This window comes from Chiloscyllium plagiosum, chromosome 2, assembly GCF_004010195.1.
Source record: "Chiloscyllium plagiosum isolate BGI_BamShark_2017 chromosome 2, ASM401019v2, whole genome shotgun sequence".
NCBI lineage: Eukaryota > Metazoa > Chordata > Chondrichthyes > Orectolobiformes > Hemiscylliidae > Chiloscyllium > Chiloscyllium plagiosum.
Genome location: NC_057711.1, coordinates 52,956,547 through 52,974,598, shown reverse-complemented (window position 1 = coordinate 52,974,598; position 18,052 = coordinate 52,956,547). Strand labels below are relative to the sequence as shown.

The 18,052-nt window shown below is 38.4% G+C and overlaps 1 protein-coding gene across 3 annotated transcripts in view; it reads right to left on the bottom strand.

The window, feature by feature from the left end:
• erap1b (endoplasmic reticulum aminopeptidase 1b) overlaps positions 1-18,052 on the bottom strand; it is a 69,901-nt gene that overhangs the window by 27,259 nt on the left and 24,590 nt on the right. The window contains exons 7-11 of one of the 3 annotated variants that reach the window (XM_043709753.1): positions 14,673-14,804; positions 10,762-10,893; positions 9,007-9,090; positions 7,317-7,486; positions 2,501-2,580 (exon numbers count right to left, since the gene is read on the bottom strand). In XM_043709753.1, the coding sequence (XP_043565688.1) occupies positions 2,501-2,580; positions 7,317-7,486; positions 9,007-9,090; positions 10,762-10,893; positions 14,673-14,804 (598 nt within the window). The remainder of the gene's footprint in view (positions 1-2,500; positions 2,581-7,316; positions 7,487-9,006; positions 9,091-10,761; positions 10,894-14,672; positions 14,805-18,052) is intronic. The other 2 variants (XM_043709760.1, XM_043709770.1) reach the window with 2 other exon arrangements.

The following is an 18,052-nucleotide window of genomic DNA, read 5'->3' as shown; positions in this document are numbered from 1 at the left end:
GGGCCAGAGGCACATTTAAGATACACAATCATTTTTGTAAGCCTCCATAGGCCACATTAAAAACATCATTAGCTGTTATTTTTTAATCTAGTTTTTACAAAAGAAATCACAAGGTATATATAGAGCACAGTCCTTTTCCCTTTGCAAAGACAAAGGACAAATCATTTCAAATTGTACTAAACACACTGGAGCAAAAATTCCTCCGCCCGTAGTCTCACTGAAGTATCCAGGCTTAGAGTAAGTGCCAGTAATGGACATTCATACTCCTTACGTACTGGCCTCACTGCTGGAGAAGAGAAAGGATGACAAAGCCAACTGAGTATTTGATAGCCAGTGACATCATCATGGATAACTTTTAAACACTTATCCAACTGGCCCCTAACATGGCGGAAATGAATCATTTGCAGTTTTTTTTTTCGCAGTCTGGTCTAGATCATCACACATCAATTGCTGAGCGAAAGTCCACAACCAGATTTAGCCCAGCCTCCAGGCTACTAACTGCATGTTTGAGGAGGTTGAAAGTTTCAGCATCAGAATTATTGCAGTTACACTTGCTTTAGTAACACAGATCATGGAATGACCTCCTTCCTACACTATGGAAGGAGGTCATTCAGCCCATCAAGCTCACACCAACCCTCTGAAAAGCATCCCACCCAGATCCAGCCCACTACCCTATCCCTGGAACTCCACAATTACCATGGCTAATCCACCTGAACACTATGGACTTTTTTTTTAGTATGACCAATCCACCTACCCTGCACATCTTTGGACTAGGGGAAGAAAACAGAGCACCTGGTGGAAACCCACGCAGACACGGACAGAATGTGCAAACTGCACACAGACAGTCGCCTGAGGTGGAATCGAATCCCTGACACACTGATGCCACAGTGCTAACCACTGAGTCACTGTGCCTCCCTGCAAAGAGATGTTCTGCCTACATTATGTCCTGTGAACAGTATTACTGGAGTTGTGAGCAAAGACCCTTTTCACATTGCTCTTTTAATATCTGTGCACTGGCCAATGATTGATGAGGCTCTACCAACATCACCAGGATCTACCAGCCTGGCTATATATAATTTCACCCAGCATTAACAATCTGCAATGCACAGCAGTTACTACTGCTTCTGGTAGTGCTGCTGGGAAGAGAGAGCTGCCGGTCATTTGATTAGCTGGCAGAACTCAAACCCTCTGAATAAAATGATCCATTTAACAGCCCGCTAGCCAATAAATTGATGTGTGACATGCCCTCAGAGAGGGGATGGATTTGCCCCCGAAACTCATGCTGATGGGGTGGGAAAACATAGTATGAATTTTCACCCTTCAGTGCAGAATGTCCTTACCTTTCTGAAAGCAGCAGGCTATAACCAGTTAGTTCAACATCTTAAACCAACACCATATTAATAAAAATACCCAATGACTAATTATCACAAACACTACTCAACAGGGGCAAAGAACTCACCTTTTTCAAAAATTTTAAACGGCCTAGTTCTGTTTTCTTAAAAAAAATACACACAATCAGAGAAGATGGAATTTTAACGCAGAAGCAGGGACCCTACCACTGCACCAGATGACCCTCAAAATCCAATTTTGTTTTTCAAATTTTGTAATCAACCTGTTCTGAGATGTTATTACATACTTCTGGAGCAAAAAGAACTTGAATACAAGCTTCCCAGGTCCTTGGCAGGGTGCCTATTACTGCCTGACAAGAGCCTCTCAACATAGCTTTTTTATGTAAACTGCCATCAAAACTCCCATTTCACTCTTTAAACATTCAATGAATTACAAGCAATTCCCACCAGGAGATTGAACCCAGCTTTTTTTTAATTTTATAATGTCCATACTTATTTAGCAATGATAAGAAATTATTCTGCATTTACATTTCTTGAGTACTGTGCATAAAGTAACAACAATAAGCTTCTGGGGATATCAACCCAGCTTTTTTTCCTTTGCATGACTTAGTTATTTAATCAATAGTTTGGATATGCTGTGATACATTCCAGGACAGATAAGACTTGAACCAGGATTGCTGGCTCCAAGGCAAGGTCACTGTGCCACAAGACCCTTGTGCTAGAGATCAGAAAAATGTTCCAACACAGGCCAGTATCTTGTGGTCCTTCCTTAGAGTACATGCAAAAGTAAATCTATTCCACAATTTGCACTATATTGTAGAATACCCTACAGCCACTCTGTTTCGGTCCACAAATGAAGACTGGCCATTTGTCCAGGATAGGCCAGGATGCAGAACCTGGATACATGCTCAACGATAAGTCAATAAGATGAGAGAAGAAATTGTAGTAGGAGATGGGGAAAAGACAACTAAGAGAAAAACAATTATAGCTTTTGTCATTCTTAATATTTACAGAATATTTTCATGTCATTTTCAAAGAAGGTGTTTAGTGAACACACCAGAACATTGGTTCATCACCTTACCAGATCTCTAAGGTGGTATTAAATTGTCAAGAATCTTCAATTACAGAAAAATATAATGAATGTTATTTACCATTTTTTGTTCTCATCAAGTGCCTCTGGACAGTTTTGGAATGGCTTGTAATATAAGTCAGTGGAATCTGCCACAGATAACTATAAAACAAAGACAGTAAGATTTTTTTACAGGACATTAAGTATTTACCAACTTAGATTATGTCTATCAAAGGTGTGGAATAAAATATTTCTCCACTTTGTACCAGTATTGGTGTCAAACACTTCCAAGAAATAATTACAGGATAAGTCCAACTCACTCAGACCATAAAAAAATTACTCAACCAGTGAACAGTCTGGTCATATGTCTCAGTGGTTTAAAAGTGCTGAATGCAGATATGACATTCTCATATAGTTCTTGCTTGGAGCACATCAGCAGTGCATTCTAGATGGTCTAGTACCGACGCAAATATAAAGCAGTACGTGGACGTCCAATGATGTATTGATAATATCCCTGCCTCTGGGCAAGAAGATCCAGGTTCAAGTCCCAGTCGCTCTGGTGCTGTATCATAACATATCTAAGCAGGTTCTTTTAAAGGACAGAAGAATTTCTTATCTCATTAAGATGACGTTTTACTGATGATGGTGATTGCCAACTTCTAATAGTGGCACCGACTCGAAATTCAGTTTGCAGAAACTAATTTCATAAAGAACACTGAAACCAATTATCCCATTGATCTGATTTTGATTTGAGCCCAGATGTCAAAAGACTACACGGGAACCCACAACATCAGAGGTACCTAACTAGACAAATGTAGTGATGTTATCAGGGAGCAAGAGAAAGACAAGTGATGCAAACATAATGTAGATTTTTTAAAAAGAGTTTGCACCCAGGAATATCAAAAGTCAGTGAGGGGTGGCCATTGTTGCTGTTTTCGTGTAACTATAATGCTCTGAAACTAAAAATTATTGAGCATTGTCACAGCTCATCTTTCATTTCGGAGGGGAGAAGCTGCTGATTACAATCTACCATCATCCACCCAGCCCCATATCCAAAGTTACAGAGAAACAGGAACATTTGCTATACATGCATATCTTAAAAGGCTGGATCCCACCAAAGGAAGCATCCATCATCTATAGCATATTATTAAACTATTATCAACATAGTCTGCTATTATACAGCTTTGTAGAAATCTTTAAACTGGCAAACTGACTGTGATTTTATCTGACACTCCATAAGGCATTCAATAAGGGGCCACACAGTGGTTAATAATGCAAAATCAGGGCTCATAGAATTGGAGGTAATATATTTTCATAGATGGGGACTGGTTAATGAACAGAAACCACAGGTGGAGCTGAACAGCACATTTTCAAATTGGCAGGCTGCAAGTAGTGGATGCTACAAGGATCAGTTCTGGGATTTCAGCTATTCACAATCGATATTATGACTTAGAATAAGGAAATTGAAATGAAGACTTGTTTGAAAGAAGTGGGGTTTGGTTCATGGCTCACTGGCATCATTTCTGAAGAAAGTGGGGCTTGCACCATTTATACAGTCCACACCTGAACTGTGCTGGTGCTAGTATTCTTACAAACTGCATATCTAGGCAAATGGAAAGGGCTTTAAATTAAATAGAGGGGGCAAGGGATCAAGTGGGACAGATGTGGGATATTAAAAAGTAGAGACAATGTAAGAGAATGAAATAGTAATATGGGAAAAGAGGGTCAGAGAATAGCAGGAAGAGCAGAGTGAAAATATCTAGGAAGATACAAAATTTAGATACTACAAGATAACAAAACGTTAAAACTAAATTGTCTGTAGCTGAATGTATATAGCATTCAAAAAGCAAGTAAGTTGATTGCAGAGATTCAAGGAAATAAATACGATCTGACAGCCACTGGCTTTGCAATGACAAGAATTGTGTCAAAAATGTTGAGGAAAATATGACGTTCAAGAAGAATAGGAAGCTAAGTAAAATTGAAGGGATAGCACTGTTAATCAAGGATATTATCTGTGCTATAGCCAGAGATGACCTTGGTTAAAGAGATCGGGATGTAGAATCAATTTAGGTGGAATTATGGAATAGTAGTAAAAAAAATGCCACTAATGGGAGTGGTCTTCAGGTCCCCTAACAGTACTCATAATGTGGGACAAAGTGTACCAGAAGACAACGATGATCACGGGTGACTTTAATCTGCATATAACCTGAAAAAAACACAGACTGGCAGTAGTAGCTTTGGATGAGCAGCTCATCATGTTGAGAATGTTTCTTAGATGAACATGTTCTGGCATGAACCAGACAGTAGGTTGTACTAGACTTGGTACTGTGTAACATGTCAGGATTAACTAATGACCTCAGAGTTAAGGCCTCACCAAGTAGTAGTGGCAATAATATGATTAAGTTTACAACCAGTTTGAAAGGAAGCAGATGAGGTCCAAGACGAATATTTTAAACATAAGTAAGGTAGGGAAGCATGTTAACTGAAGTGAGCTGGAAAAATAGGTTAGGGGATAAATCAATTGAGACACAGTTTACGGGGATTTTTCAGAATATTCAGAATAAGCATATGTTTACTTTTAAGAAAAATCTATCCACAATTCACTAAAGAAGTTAGGGAAAGCATCAATCTTGAGGAACAAACAATACAGCAGTTCAAACATTCCTGCTGAAGGGCTTATGCCCGAAACGTTGATTCTCCTGCTCCTCAGACACTGTCTGACCTGCTGTGCTTTTCCAGCACCACACTCACGACAAAGATTAATGCACATCAGACAACTGCTTCGAATATAAAGAATGGCAGAGAATGACTAAAAGGTTAAACAAAGGGAAGAAATTATAAAATGAACTAGCTAGGAATATGAGAAATGGATAGTAAGAGTTTTTACAGGTAAATAAAGGTAAATATTGAGTAATGAGCTTTAGTCCTGTACAGAGTCTGAATGACAGGTAAACAGTAGATAATAAGGAAATAGTAGAAGAAATGAACACATATGTTGCTCTGTCTTCAATGTAGAAGATACAAAAACATTTCAATAATACTGATATATCAGGAGACCAAAGTGAGAGAGTATCTTTAGCAAAATTACAGTCACATGGGAAGCAGCACTAAGCAAACTGATGGAGCTGCATCCTAACAAGTTTCCATGTCCAGATGGACTGCTAAAGTCATTAAGGTAGATTGCTGATGTAGTAGTAGATGCATTGGTGTTAATTTTACAAAATTTCCTCAATTTGGGAAAGGACTTATTGGACCAGAAAATAGCAAATGTAACACTTCATTTCAAAAGGAAAGGAGGCAGAAAACAAGAAACAATAGGTCAGCTTGCTCGATATATTGCCATGGGGCAAGTATGAAAATAGATTATTAAAGCAAAACTCAAGGTAATTAGAAGAAGTCAGCATGGTTTGGCAAAAGTTCTCTGAAGGAGAAAAGTGAGATGTTGATAAGACAGGTGAACTCAAATTATGCACCACGGTACCAGAACATCATAGGGTGGGGGCTGGCCCATCATCCTCCCATTCATCCCTGAGAATGTAAATAATTGATTAAAAGGTGAATAGAGCTTGTCAAAATCTCAACTGATCAAATATTATACTGCATAAAACGGATACCATGAGCAGACATGTCTGGAATGCCATTTTTAATAAAGTATTTTGTTTTGCAAATATACCCATGACCATTGGGGGTACCCCTGAGTAGATAGTACACCCTTTCCTTCCTATCTGCCTCTATGACAAAACCTACCTCTCTCACTCCCCTCCCTGAGGTGCCAAAAGCCTGTGTGCAAAGCTCCCCAGTTTATCAGAATACATTAGGGCTCCTTCCAGTTCCAGGAGTGCGCAGTACTGTCACACTGTCAGAACTGTAAGAAATACAATTCCAAAGGACTGGCACGTGCTCCCAGTGAGGGACAGAAGCTACGGTTATATTTAGCCTGCTTCCTGTACATTATGCATGTGGAGGAGGCTTCTATTGGGTTCATCAACAGAAGTACTTTACCTAAGGAGGGCAAGCCACAGGCACGCATTCAGACACACACGCGCACACACACGAAAATCAGCACATTGGTATGTTGGCATTTGATTTGACATTTTGACATTTCATACGCTAAAGGAAATGCTCAAGTATTTAAAACATTAATTAAGCATTTTCTGATAATATGACAGGATTAACAGAATAGGAATATGTAGGTTTGATTTTCTTGTTTGCACTACTACCTCAACGTTATTTGGAGCAATATCATTTCCCAGCTGTAGTGCATTGTGTAACTGAAATGAATACATTTATCAAAGTAATATTCAGAAAGTACATCATCACTTTCTCAACCGGGAGTTAATAGACGCGATACAGTCAGAGTTAAGCTAGCAGACAGATAAAAAGGTATATAAACACAAGAAACGTCACCTACAGAGATTTAATTTATCAAACATTCTCCAAACTCAAGAAATTTTTATTTCTCACAACAATCCTTGAGACTTATCTGTATGTTCACCAATTAACTGTTAAACTGTAGAACATCTTATGCTGTGTTTTCAGGTCCAATAGGAGCTGTGCTAAAATTTCTGATGCTCATCTTACATAGGAACTTTAAAAAATGAATGGAGAGAGGAAATCTTTATTCCATCTGCATATGATTCAAACACAAGAGCCAAGGAGATAAAGAAATGTGTTAGACACACCACCATGTAGCACTCTTGTTTTGTTGTTTATTGCAGTTTTTAAACTTTTATCAGGTAAGTTTCATTGTAGCTTCATGAATATCAAACTTATGCTGTACAGATCCAAAGAATTCTGATTATCACCACATAGTCATCATGCTTTGTATAAAAAAGTTTGAGTAAAAGATTAATTGCAGGATAAATGTGAATAAAGGTTAAAAAAATTAGAAGTGCTACCTTGTAGATTCAGAATTTTCATCTTTGGAATTAGAACCTTTTTGATAAAGTTCCTGTTGTAATAATACTTCTCTTCCTTTCACTGTAACAGTAACCAGTGGGAATCCCTTCTGAAGAGTCCACGTATTCATCATTTCCTTTACATCAAGGACATCTTTCATGAACCACTGCTATAAATGAAGATAAGAACAATAAACTGACATGTTTTGCAGTGTCCACTATTACTGATACAGTAATTTTTTGTTTGATTAATTCCTAGTCATATATCAAAGCTCACAATAAAGTAACAAAGTGTGCTGCCATCTTTCAGTTTTCCGAGGTACTACACATAAAATAGATTCATACATTTCACTTAATTCAAATTATTTGATGACTCCTTTTATTGTCAATGTCCACATTATCATATCATTTATATGGTTGAATTCAAATCATTTGGAGTTTGTAAATATCATTTTGTATATATTTGTACTGCTTTGTTGTTCCTTTGTCATGGTTTTCTACATTAACCTATACTTTGAATAAAGTGCTTGTCAGGTAATACTGTCATTTATATTTCTTCGTGCATTGCCATTTTTTACTGGGAAGTGACAGCCTCATGGTAAAGTCACTGGACTGTTAATCCAGGAAACCACATAATGTTCTGGGGGCCTTGGTTTGGATCCCAGCAAAGCATATGGTGGAACTTGAATGTAATAAAAATCTGGAATTCAGAATCCACAAATCCATTATGAACAGTCAGAAAAACCCATCTAGTTCACTAATGTTCTTTAGGTAAGGAAACTGTCATCCTTACCTGGTTTGGCCTACATTTGACTCCAGACTAGCAATACTGTTGACTGTTAACAGTTAGGGATGGGTAATAAATGCTGCCCTAGCCAGCGATGCCCAATGAATTAAAAAAAAACTTGCATAGCATAGCAGGTTTGAATTGTGTAGGAGTTTGTGATTGGAATGGATATTATTCTAGAATAAATATTCTGTGGTACATTGAAGAGTAATTGTGAATACAGTGATTAATTAAATGCTCTTAAAATATGCCAATCTGCTGATCTAGAATTTTTAGCAGGGCATTTCTGTAATAACCATAGTATGCTGTCACCTGTAAAGAAGCTTTTGTCATCAAGCACCACAAACATCAGGTTCCCTGCATTAATATAGGATGATTTATAAATTACAGATATGATCATTTATTTCTGTAATATACTAAACCGTTCTAAGACTTGAGAAATTGAGGCAACCCTATGTGATTCTAATTTATGTGAAACAATAATAAAGTTGGCAATCACAATTAATCAGAATTCACCAAATGCAAGTAAAGAGGTATTCCCTTGTTTTTTGTTCAATGATAAAGGTAAACCTATATAATTATTTGCATCAGCAGGTTGTCTTTCAACTCAGAACAATGTGAAATATATTCAAAGAAACTAGAATGTCTAATTGATTGGAATTCTTAAAGGATGGACATTGAGGTACAAAAAAAATTGATTAATAGCACACATTAGGAAATATGCAAAATAAAACTTTTAGAAAGAATAATTAGAATAACACTTCAAATATATTTTATTGTCAAATGTAAAAGTCAGACTTTTTCACCAAACAATTACATTTCAAAACTTTGATTCTTATTACCTTCAGAATGAAAATCATCTAAAAAGTAACAACATGAATTTTTTAAAAATTGTAATCTTACTGAGCCAGGAGGTAGTTCTGACTTTCCTAAGCAAAACTGTTGCTCATTTAATCTGCTTCTATGTGTATCATCAGATGGACAAGTCTAGAAAAAAAACAAACAGAATTTAATTTTGGTCATTTTGGATGGGTGGCACAGTGGCTCAGTGGTTAACACTACTGCCTCACAGCGCCAATGTCCCAGGTTCAATTCCAGCCTTGGGCGACTGTCTGTGTGGAGCTTGTACATTCTCCCTGTGTTTGCATGGGTTTCCTCCCACAGATCAAAGATGTGCAGGTCAGGTGAATTGGCCATGTTAAATTGCCCATAGTGTTAGGTGCATTAGTCATAGGGGAATGGGTCTGGGTGAGTTACTCTTCGGAGGGTTGGTGTGGACTTGTTGGGCCGAAGGGCTGTTTCCACACTGTAGGGAATCTAATTTGCTTAAATGTGGAATTATTGAAATGATAACAAAATTAAATAAATTTAAATATAAAGTTATCCTCATCCTTAAATTCCTGTAAGATGGCAAAGATCTGCTGCCTGTATCCTAATTTGTCATGTTTTTACCCATCCTCATCTTCAGCCTGCATTGCTTTTAAATCCACCAACAGCTTGACTTCAAAATTCTCAGCATTATGTTTAAACATCTCCATGCCCTTGTCCTTCTGAATATCTGTCACCAACTGCACCCTACAACCTTGTGAACCCAATGCTTCACAAACTCTGGCATCTTTTGCCAGCACACTGATAGCTATACCTATGCATCTCGGCCCTAAGCTGCAGTTTCCCACTCTAAATTGCTTTGTGTTTCTTCTTGTGCATCACTGCATACAAACTCTGATCAAGCTTTTAGTCACCTGCTTAAAAGTTCCTCCTTCCACAGAACAAGTACAATCTCTCTTCTGAGGAGCCCATTCCATTTAATCTCCTGACTGATTGTTGTGCAAAAATACTCACTGATTTTGAACATTGCTCCTGTTTGAAAAAGTTAACCAACATGACCTCAATGATTTTTACTTAATAACTAGAATGTAACTGTTCCAGCTCCAGGATCTGTGTTTCAAATTCCCAAGCGTGGTCAAATCAGTTTTTTTTCCCTTTATAAAATGCATCTGGTACACAGCACATTATTCATTGCAAACCAAAGTCAAATCAATAATCTTACTCAGAGGTGGCATGTGCAAAACCCGTAAAGGAGACACAAGAATTCCCACTGATCCAATGGGAGTGGGGGGGCAGGGGGAGGGTAGGTGGTGCGCAGGCAGGAGGAGGGGTATGGCTCAAGCATAAGTCTGTTCCTTCTGTCTTTAAAATGAAGGAACTTTCTTCAATAAAGAAACCTTACTCTTCATCCAGCTGTGCGTTTTCCTGATGTAAGGAAACTTAATCCTATTTTCTACTGGTAAATTAACCTTTCTTTCATTATCTTAGTCTCAGTTAAAAGTAACCTGAAAATAGACTAACTTGGGCAAAACTTGCCAGCACTTCAAATTTTCACTTGCCATCACTCTATCCAGAAGATTCCAAGCTGAAACTCTGTTTTTCCTCAGAGGGGATAAAAACCAGAAGGCTGATGTGAGCTCACCTTAACAGCCTCAACTGAGTCATGGTCCACTCTAAGTCATGACAGACAGATGGTTCTCTACAACTGCACCAGCATTAGCAATCACCTGGCTGCAAACCAGTGCAAAGAAGGAGAATAGCACTAAGCAGTTGACATGATTCACTCTATACTAACAAAAGCAATTTGACAATTGAATCAGTTGAGCTTACATTAGTCAGACTGTTCCACAAGTCCTCATTTTTTGCACTTCCATAACTATGGCGACGTAGGTACTGAATAATGCCAGTTTTAAAAACATCTTCTGTCAGGTAGTCCATCAGCATGTTCAGAATGCAAGCTCCCTGCAATTCAGACCAGTCAATCATAATAACCTTAATTTCGCACATTACAACATCAGTTCATTGTCAAAAACAGTGCAGGCTGATCAATTAATCTTACAAACTACATTTATCTGCAAATGAATTTATAAGAAGTTCTGGTATGAGTACAGTGTTATCAAGTCCATTTCAAAAACAGAAAAGAAACTATAACCAACTTCATAAAAACTTTTCATCACACAGATTGAGACGAGTATAGTTTTAATCAATACTGCTATCCAAAATGTATTTTTCACTGAAGACAATAATTTAAAGTGGATTTGTGCACATTAATGACGGGTATTTATGTGACTATATCATAAGCTGTTGTGCCTGAAAAGGTAAGAGAACAGAATGTATTTGTCATATTCACGCTCTCAGATCATTTCCTTTATCTCACCTACTACTTCCCTGATTACTACTGACCAATGTCACAGTCACCTCCAACAGTATCCATTCTCACTTCTGTTAATAATCGTTTGCGGAGAACCTTATCAAATGTCTTGTGGAAATACATATAAACAATATCTGTAGGCGCTACCTTAACCGCCATACAAACACATGGACATAGGAATAAAGGTAAAGTCACCATAGTCCTAATCGACCATAGGGCTGCCCTCTCATTACACAGACAACTAATGGTGATTTAACCTGAGGGTCACAATACCTCAGTTGAGGTGAGATGTTGAGGAGAAAAGTCTTTCTTGGCAATCTCTGCTGTTGCAGGAATTGAAACCATGCTGTTGTCGTCAATCTGCATTTCAAACCAATCATCCAACCAACTGAGCTTACTGACTCCCTGCAGCTAGTATTTGCAGGTTAACAAAATTGGAATAAGGAGCAAGAGTAGGCCATTCGACATCTCAAAACTGTGCCACCATTTAATATGATAATGCCTGATGATTGTCGCTCAAATCCATATTCCCCATTTTCCGAATAACCATTCATCTCCTTGCTTACAAGAATCTATCCAATTCTCTCTTAAAAATATTCCAAGCCTCTGCTTCCACCAATCTTTTAGGAAGAGAGTTCTAAAGATTTGCAGCCTTCTATGGGAAAAACTTTTGCTTCATCTCTGATTCGCATGACTGACCTCTTGTTTCAAATATTGACCCTAGTACTGGATTCTCCCATAACAAAAAACTGCCTCTGTCCAGCCACGCCTTCAAGATCACTTCAAATCTTATGTATTTCAATTAAATAACCTCATAGCCTTCTAAATTCCAAGCTCAGCATGTCTAGTCTTTCCCCACAGTACAAGTCAGAGAAATTATTCACCCAGAGAGTGGTGAGCTGGTGGATTTGTCTTCCACAGAAAGCATTTAAGGCCAAAGCAGTGAATGTTTTCCAAAAAAAGAACTAGATATAGCTCTTGAGTTTAAAAGGTTCAAAGTACATGGGGTGACAGTGGAACAGGGTATTGAGTCAGATAAGCAGCCAGGATCAGACTGAATAATGGAGCAGACTCAAAAGAACTGAATAGCCTACTCCTTTTCCTAATTTTTTTATGTTTCTCCCCCATCCATTCCTGGTATTATTCTAGTCAACTTTCTTTACACTGCCAAAAACACATGTACATTCTCCCTTAAATTAAGCAATCTTATTTGTACACAGTTATCTGGGTGTGGTCCACCAACAATGTTCTCTCTAAGCTATAGGACTGCACGCACAGCCATTCTAAAGATTCTACACGTGACATATATATCAACACATTAATTGGGCACTGAATTCCAGTTCGTTGGAGGTCCCACACTGCCAGAATGAAAATTCAAAGAAATGATGTTCACTAATGCCCTGCATAACTGAAGCATAACCTCTTTACTTTTGCATTCAATTATTCTTGCAAAACATGTTAATATTCTATTAGCTTTCTTAACTTTTTCAATTTTTGGAATTCATACACAAGTATACTCATGTTGCTCTGCATCTTAGAGCTCTCGCCATTTAAATAATATTTCTTTTATATTCTTCTTGCCAAAATAAATAATTTCACATCTTCCCACATTATGTTCCATTTTGCCATACCTTTGCCCACTCATTGAACCAATCTATAACTTTGTGTAGGCTCCTTATGTCCTTTTCATAGCGCCTCCCTATCTTTGTGTCATCAGCAAAACTGACAATCAAATAATTATATAAGTTGCAAACAGCTGAGGTGCCAGGACTAATTCCTGTGGCATTCTACCTCCAGGATCTGTGTTTCAAATTCCCAAGCATGGTCAAATCAGTTTTTTTTCCCTTTATAAAATGCGTCTGGTACACAGCACATTATTCATTGCAAACCAAAGTCAAATCAATAATCTTACTCAGAGGTGGCATGTCTAATCTAATCTAATCTAATCTAATCTAATCTCATTGAACCAATCTATAACTTTGTGTAGGCTCCTTATGTCCTTTTCCCTATCTTTGTGTCATCAGCAAAACTGACAATCAAATAATTATATAAGTTGCAAACAGCTGAAGTGCCAGCACTAATTCCTGTGGCATTCTACCTGTTACATCACACCAACCAGAAAATGATCCATTTATACCCTTCTCCTTCCTATTGGCCAGCCAATCTTCTACCAATGCAAATATGATAGGCCCTACGTGTATTATCCTTTTTCTAGGCCATCTTATCAAATGCCTTCGGGATATCTAAGGCATTTGATAAGATGGATAACATCAGTTTCCCTTCAGCCAAAGCACATGTTACTTCATCAAAGAACTCTATTTGTCAGACTAAACATGATTGCTCTTTCTCAGAACTATGTCATCTGTTTGATTGCCTTCAATTTATCCAAGTGTTCTACTTTAGCTTCTTTAATAAAACCTTCAACAGTTTTCCAATAAAAAAATGTTAAATTGACTAGCCCATATATTTCTGCTTCCTGTATTTGTTTAAGATTTGTTTGAGGTATGCCGACATGGTTGGATAATCCAATATTTAAAACCCATCCCTAATTGCCTAAAGTTCAGTATTCTAGGTCTGGAGTCACACATATGGTTAGGATGGCAAATTTTCTTCCTTAAAGGACATCAGTGAAGGTGATGGGTTTTTGTTTTACGACAATTGACAGTCACCATTATGCCAGCTTTGTCTTTCAAATTATTATTGAATTCAAATTGAACCATCTATCATGATAGGATTCGAAGATGTCACCAGATATCAGCCTGGATCTCTGGATTTCTAGCCCAGTGACAATACTACTAGGCTCTCTCCATTTTCGAATAAAGGGGTTATATTTGCTATCTTCTGATCTAATAATATCTTCCCTAAATCTAGGGAGTTTTGGAAAATTAAAACCAATGCATCAACTATATCACTAGCCATTTCTTTTAAGATCCTAGGATGAAATCAAATTGGACCCAGACTTCTCAACGCACACCTCCAAATAATTTACTCAATTCCACTTCTCTGGTAATTGTAATTTTCCTGAATCTCTCTCTCCTTTCCAAAACTCTCTGCTTACCTCCCCAACTCTATTTGTTATCCAACTTATTATAAGTCACACCGAGTTGGCTAGTTTTATATAGTACGAACACAAAAGGCTTCATTACTTTCTCTGTTATCATGCATTGAATCTACCAAGTCCCTCCCCATTGACTACTCAATACCATATGAATTCTTTAGCAATTAATTCATTTTCAAATAAATAAGACAGATTACTAATAATTGGAACATTCTTTTATTACATTGTATAAATTCAAGTAATAAGCTACTGAATTACTATTTTTCTGCTTCTCCACTCAACAAGCAACTATAGGTTAATTTCACAACATACCTTCTCATAGGAGACATCATCAAACATTTCTTGGATCTGTGCAGGGTTTTCCACTGGAGTTGATACTGGATGGGAAGAATTGAAGGAATCTACTTCCATTGCACTGAAACATTTACCCAAGAAGAATTCTCTCTATGAGAAACAGGAAGATTTACACTCGAATTCTAGAATTTCACAGTCACACTTTACACACATACTTTTGCCACAACTTAACAAATTGTAATTAGTCTGTTATTTAAACAAAGCAAAACAAATGTCTCACAACCATTCCTGAACAATCACTACCACAGAACGAGAATGGATTTGGTTTGGATTCTGCAGTACTCAGAATGCTCTATCTTAAGCACTGAACAGAATCATTGACATTTCTTGACTGGATGAAATAAAGTCAGTTGACAAAGCTGTCCCTGGTTGGTCTTCATTGTTTTCATGTACGCACTTTCAGCATCAGTGGCTGAGATATGAAGAATGACAGATATTCATCCTCATGCTTCAAAAATAGTAAAATGTTGGCCATGACAAAAATGTACTAACTTTGTCCTTTTTCTTAACTGATTAATGTTGCATGTTTTGATATAAACACACATAAATATTGCCCCCAAGTTTTAGATGCCCCAGACACTGGAAATAACCTCTCAGTTAAGCCCCAATAAGTCTAGTGGCACATTCACTGGGAAATAGCTAGCTTGTTAGATATTCATTACTTATTTCAAAATTGCTACGGGATACCAGGAGAGCTCAATACTGCAAATATTAAATTTTGCAGGTCGACACCATGGAATAGAATAAAGTTTAACCATTCACAAATTTTATTGTAATTAAGATTATTTTCCTCAAACAATTTTACTAAATAAAAAATTGTAAAAGCTGAAGAAAAATGTTCATCAATACAACTGACTTAATGGTATTCAAGCACCTTGGAAGCTTGGAACAATGAACATGATCTGACGATATATTTGAGAGGGTCAGAGTCAAAAATATCGATTCTCCTCCACCACAGATGCTGCCTGACCAGCTGTGCTGTTCAAGCACCACACATTTCGACTCAAAATAAAAGTCATGTTATTAAATGAGACTCAGCTTTTACATAACAGGCTGAACCATTCAGTTTTTGGCTAAGAGCGAGTTGTGTAGTTTTTTGAAGGAATCTTGCTGCATGGTCTTGCAAGATTTCTCACAGTATCAATGGCAAGCCTCATGTTTGATTCTATCCCCATCCCAACATGTGCCATTCCCAAAACAATGTGCCACTCATCAGGTAGCTGCTGGCATTCCTAGTGACCCCGCCATCTTTAAAAGCCCAGTAGCACCGGGAGAAGCACTGTCAGCTAGGAGCTGCCCTGCACGGTATGGGACCTTTGCCCCTGGATGTAGCAGACAGGGGGAATGGTGGCCTGCTTTGTAGGCAAGGACCAAGAGATCCCACTGTAGACTGTTGTAGATGCAGGGTACTCTCTTCCTGCAGGGCCAATAGTGGATTTCATGGCACCACACCATGCCAGGCTGGTCCACTTGAGTCAGTGCAGTCTCAGCTGGAGGAACATACAGCAATGTAGGAAGAAGGTCAATGACCTTCTCCACTCTGGCAAAAGGGGCCACCAGTTGCTCTCTACTACTCTCAGTAATGGCTGCAACATCTTCCCTCACTCCCTGTCACCCATACCAGTCCCCGACACCACTATACATTCCCTCCATCCCCTCTACTCACTCACTCAGGACAGCTCCCCAACTGCATCTAGAGTAACAGCTGCCATATCCACTTTAATCTCCCTTAACACATTACCTCCTTCTCCTGCCAGGAGGAAAAGAAAGCTCATAATATAGCAGAAAGAGTCATGATGGGTGGTGTGCTGCCCTTATGAGGAGACTCTAAGTGGCAAGGCAGGTGGAGATGCCATGAGCATCTCGGTAGGCTCAGCGAGAATGAGCTGTGACAATAAGTAAACATGCTGAAGATGCAGCCTGGTGCAGTCCGTGAGCTTGTTTGTGTCCCTGAACATAAAGTGTCCTTGCTGCAGCACTATAATGAAAGTTGCCAGTGTACCCCAGGTGTACTGTGAGTGGATCAGAGATGTGTAATGAAGGGTCTTGTGGCTGGCACATGTCAGATGCCAATGCCCAGGCACATGGGGTCCGTGTGACTGGTGCCTTTGCAGTGTATCCAAGATGTTAGTGCCCTGTGTCCAACATGAAGGTGGTTTGCAGCCAGCAATGAGATGAAGTTTTCAAGAACATACGCTGACTTTCTATGTTAATAATCCTTAATGGTGAGCTTGTTTGGCACATTTGGTATGATGGGAAGCTGAATAGTAATGAGGCTAGTTGTGGGGTATAGATATTTTAACAAACAGTAATCACCTTTAAATTGGCAACTTGCCACTGATAAATCTGCAGGACACTATTATAATCAGCAAAAACATAAAAGGTGCGGCAAGATTCTCCTGAAGTTAAGATTAGCTTTGCCAGACGTCGCATTAGACTCTACCACCAACCTCACTATTCCATATGTTACTCAAATCCCTGTATAGTTCTTTAATAAAGACCATAAAAGAAAAATAGCTCAATGGATTGGCTTAACCTTCAGTTGTTGTGAAACATTTTTATTATTTGTCATTATATTGAGAGAATGTGACAAGAAAAATAGTACTGAGAACATTTATGTAAGGCGTTGAGGTTATGTAATCTATGCACAGATACACAGTGCTAGAAATTGGTAATCTGTGATGGTGAACAAGAAAATCATTGTTTTATTTCATTCATGGGATGTGACCCTAGCTTGCTGGACCCAACATTTATCGCCCATGCCTAGCTGCCATTACAAGATTTTGACTCAAAGACAGTGAAGGTATGATAAATATCCAAGTCGGGATGGTGAGATGCTTAGAAGGGATTTTAATGTCAGTGGTTGTGGGATTGGAAGGTGCTGTTGAAGGAGCCTTGGGGAATTTCTGCAGTGCACCTTATAGATGCTACACTGTGATGCTCTTGAGCATTGGTGATGGAAGGAGTGATGGTTTAGAGTTAGAGTTACATAGCACGGAAACAAACCCTCCAGTCCAACTCTGCAATTTGAGAGGGAGAGGGTACAATCGGAAGTGACAATATTTCTGTTGAATAAAGCGAACTATAGAGTTATGAGGGAGGAGCTGGTCAAAGTTCAATGGTGCAATACCTTAGCAGGGATGACAGTGGAGGAACAATGGCGGATATTTCTGTGTGTAATGCAGAAGTTGCAGGATCAGTTCATTCCAAAAAGGAAGAAAGATCCCAGGAGGAGGCATGGGTGGCCGTGGCTGACAAGGGAAGTTATACAACATATAAAGTTAAAAGAGAAAAAGTATAACATAGCAAAGATAAGTGGGAAAACGGAGGACTGGGAA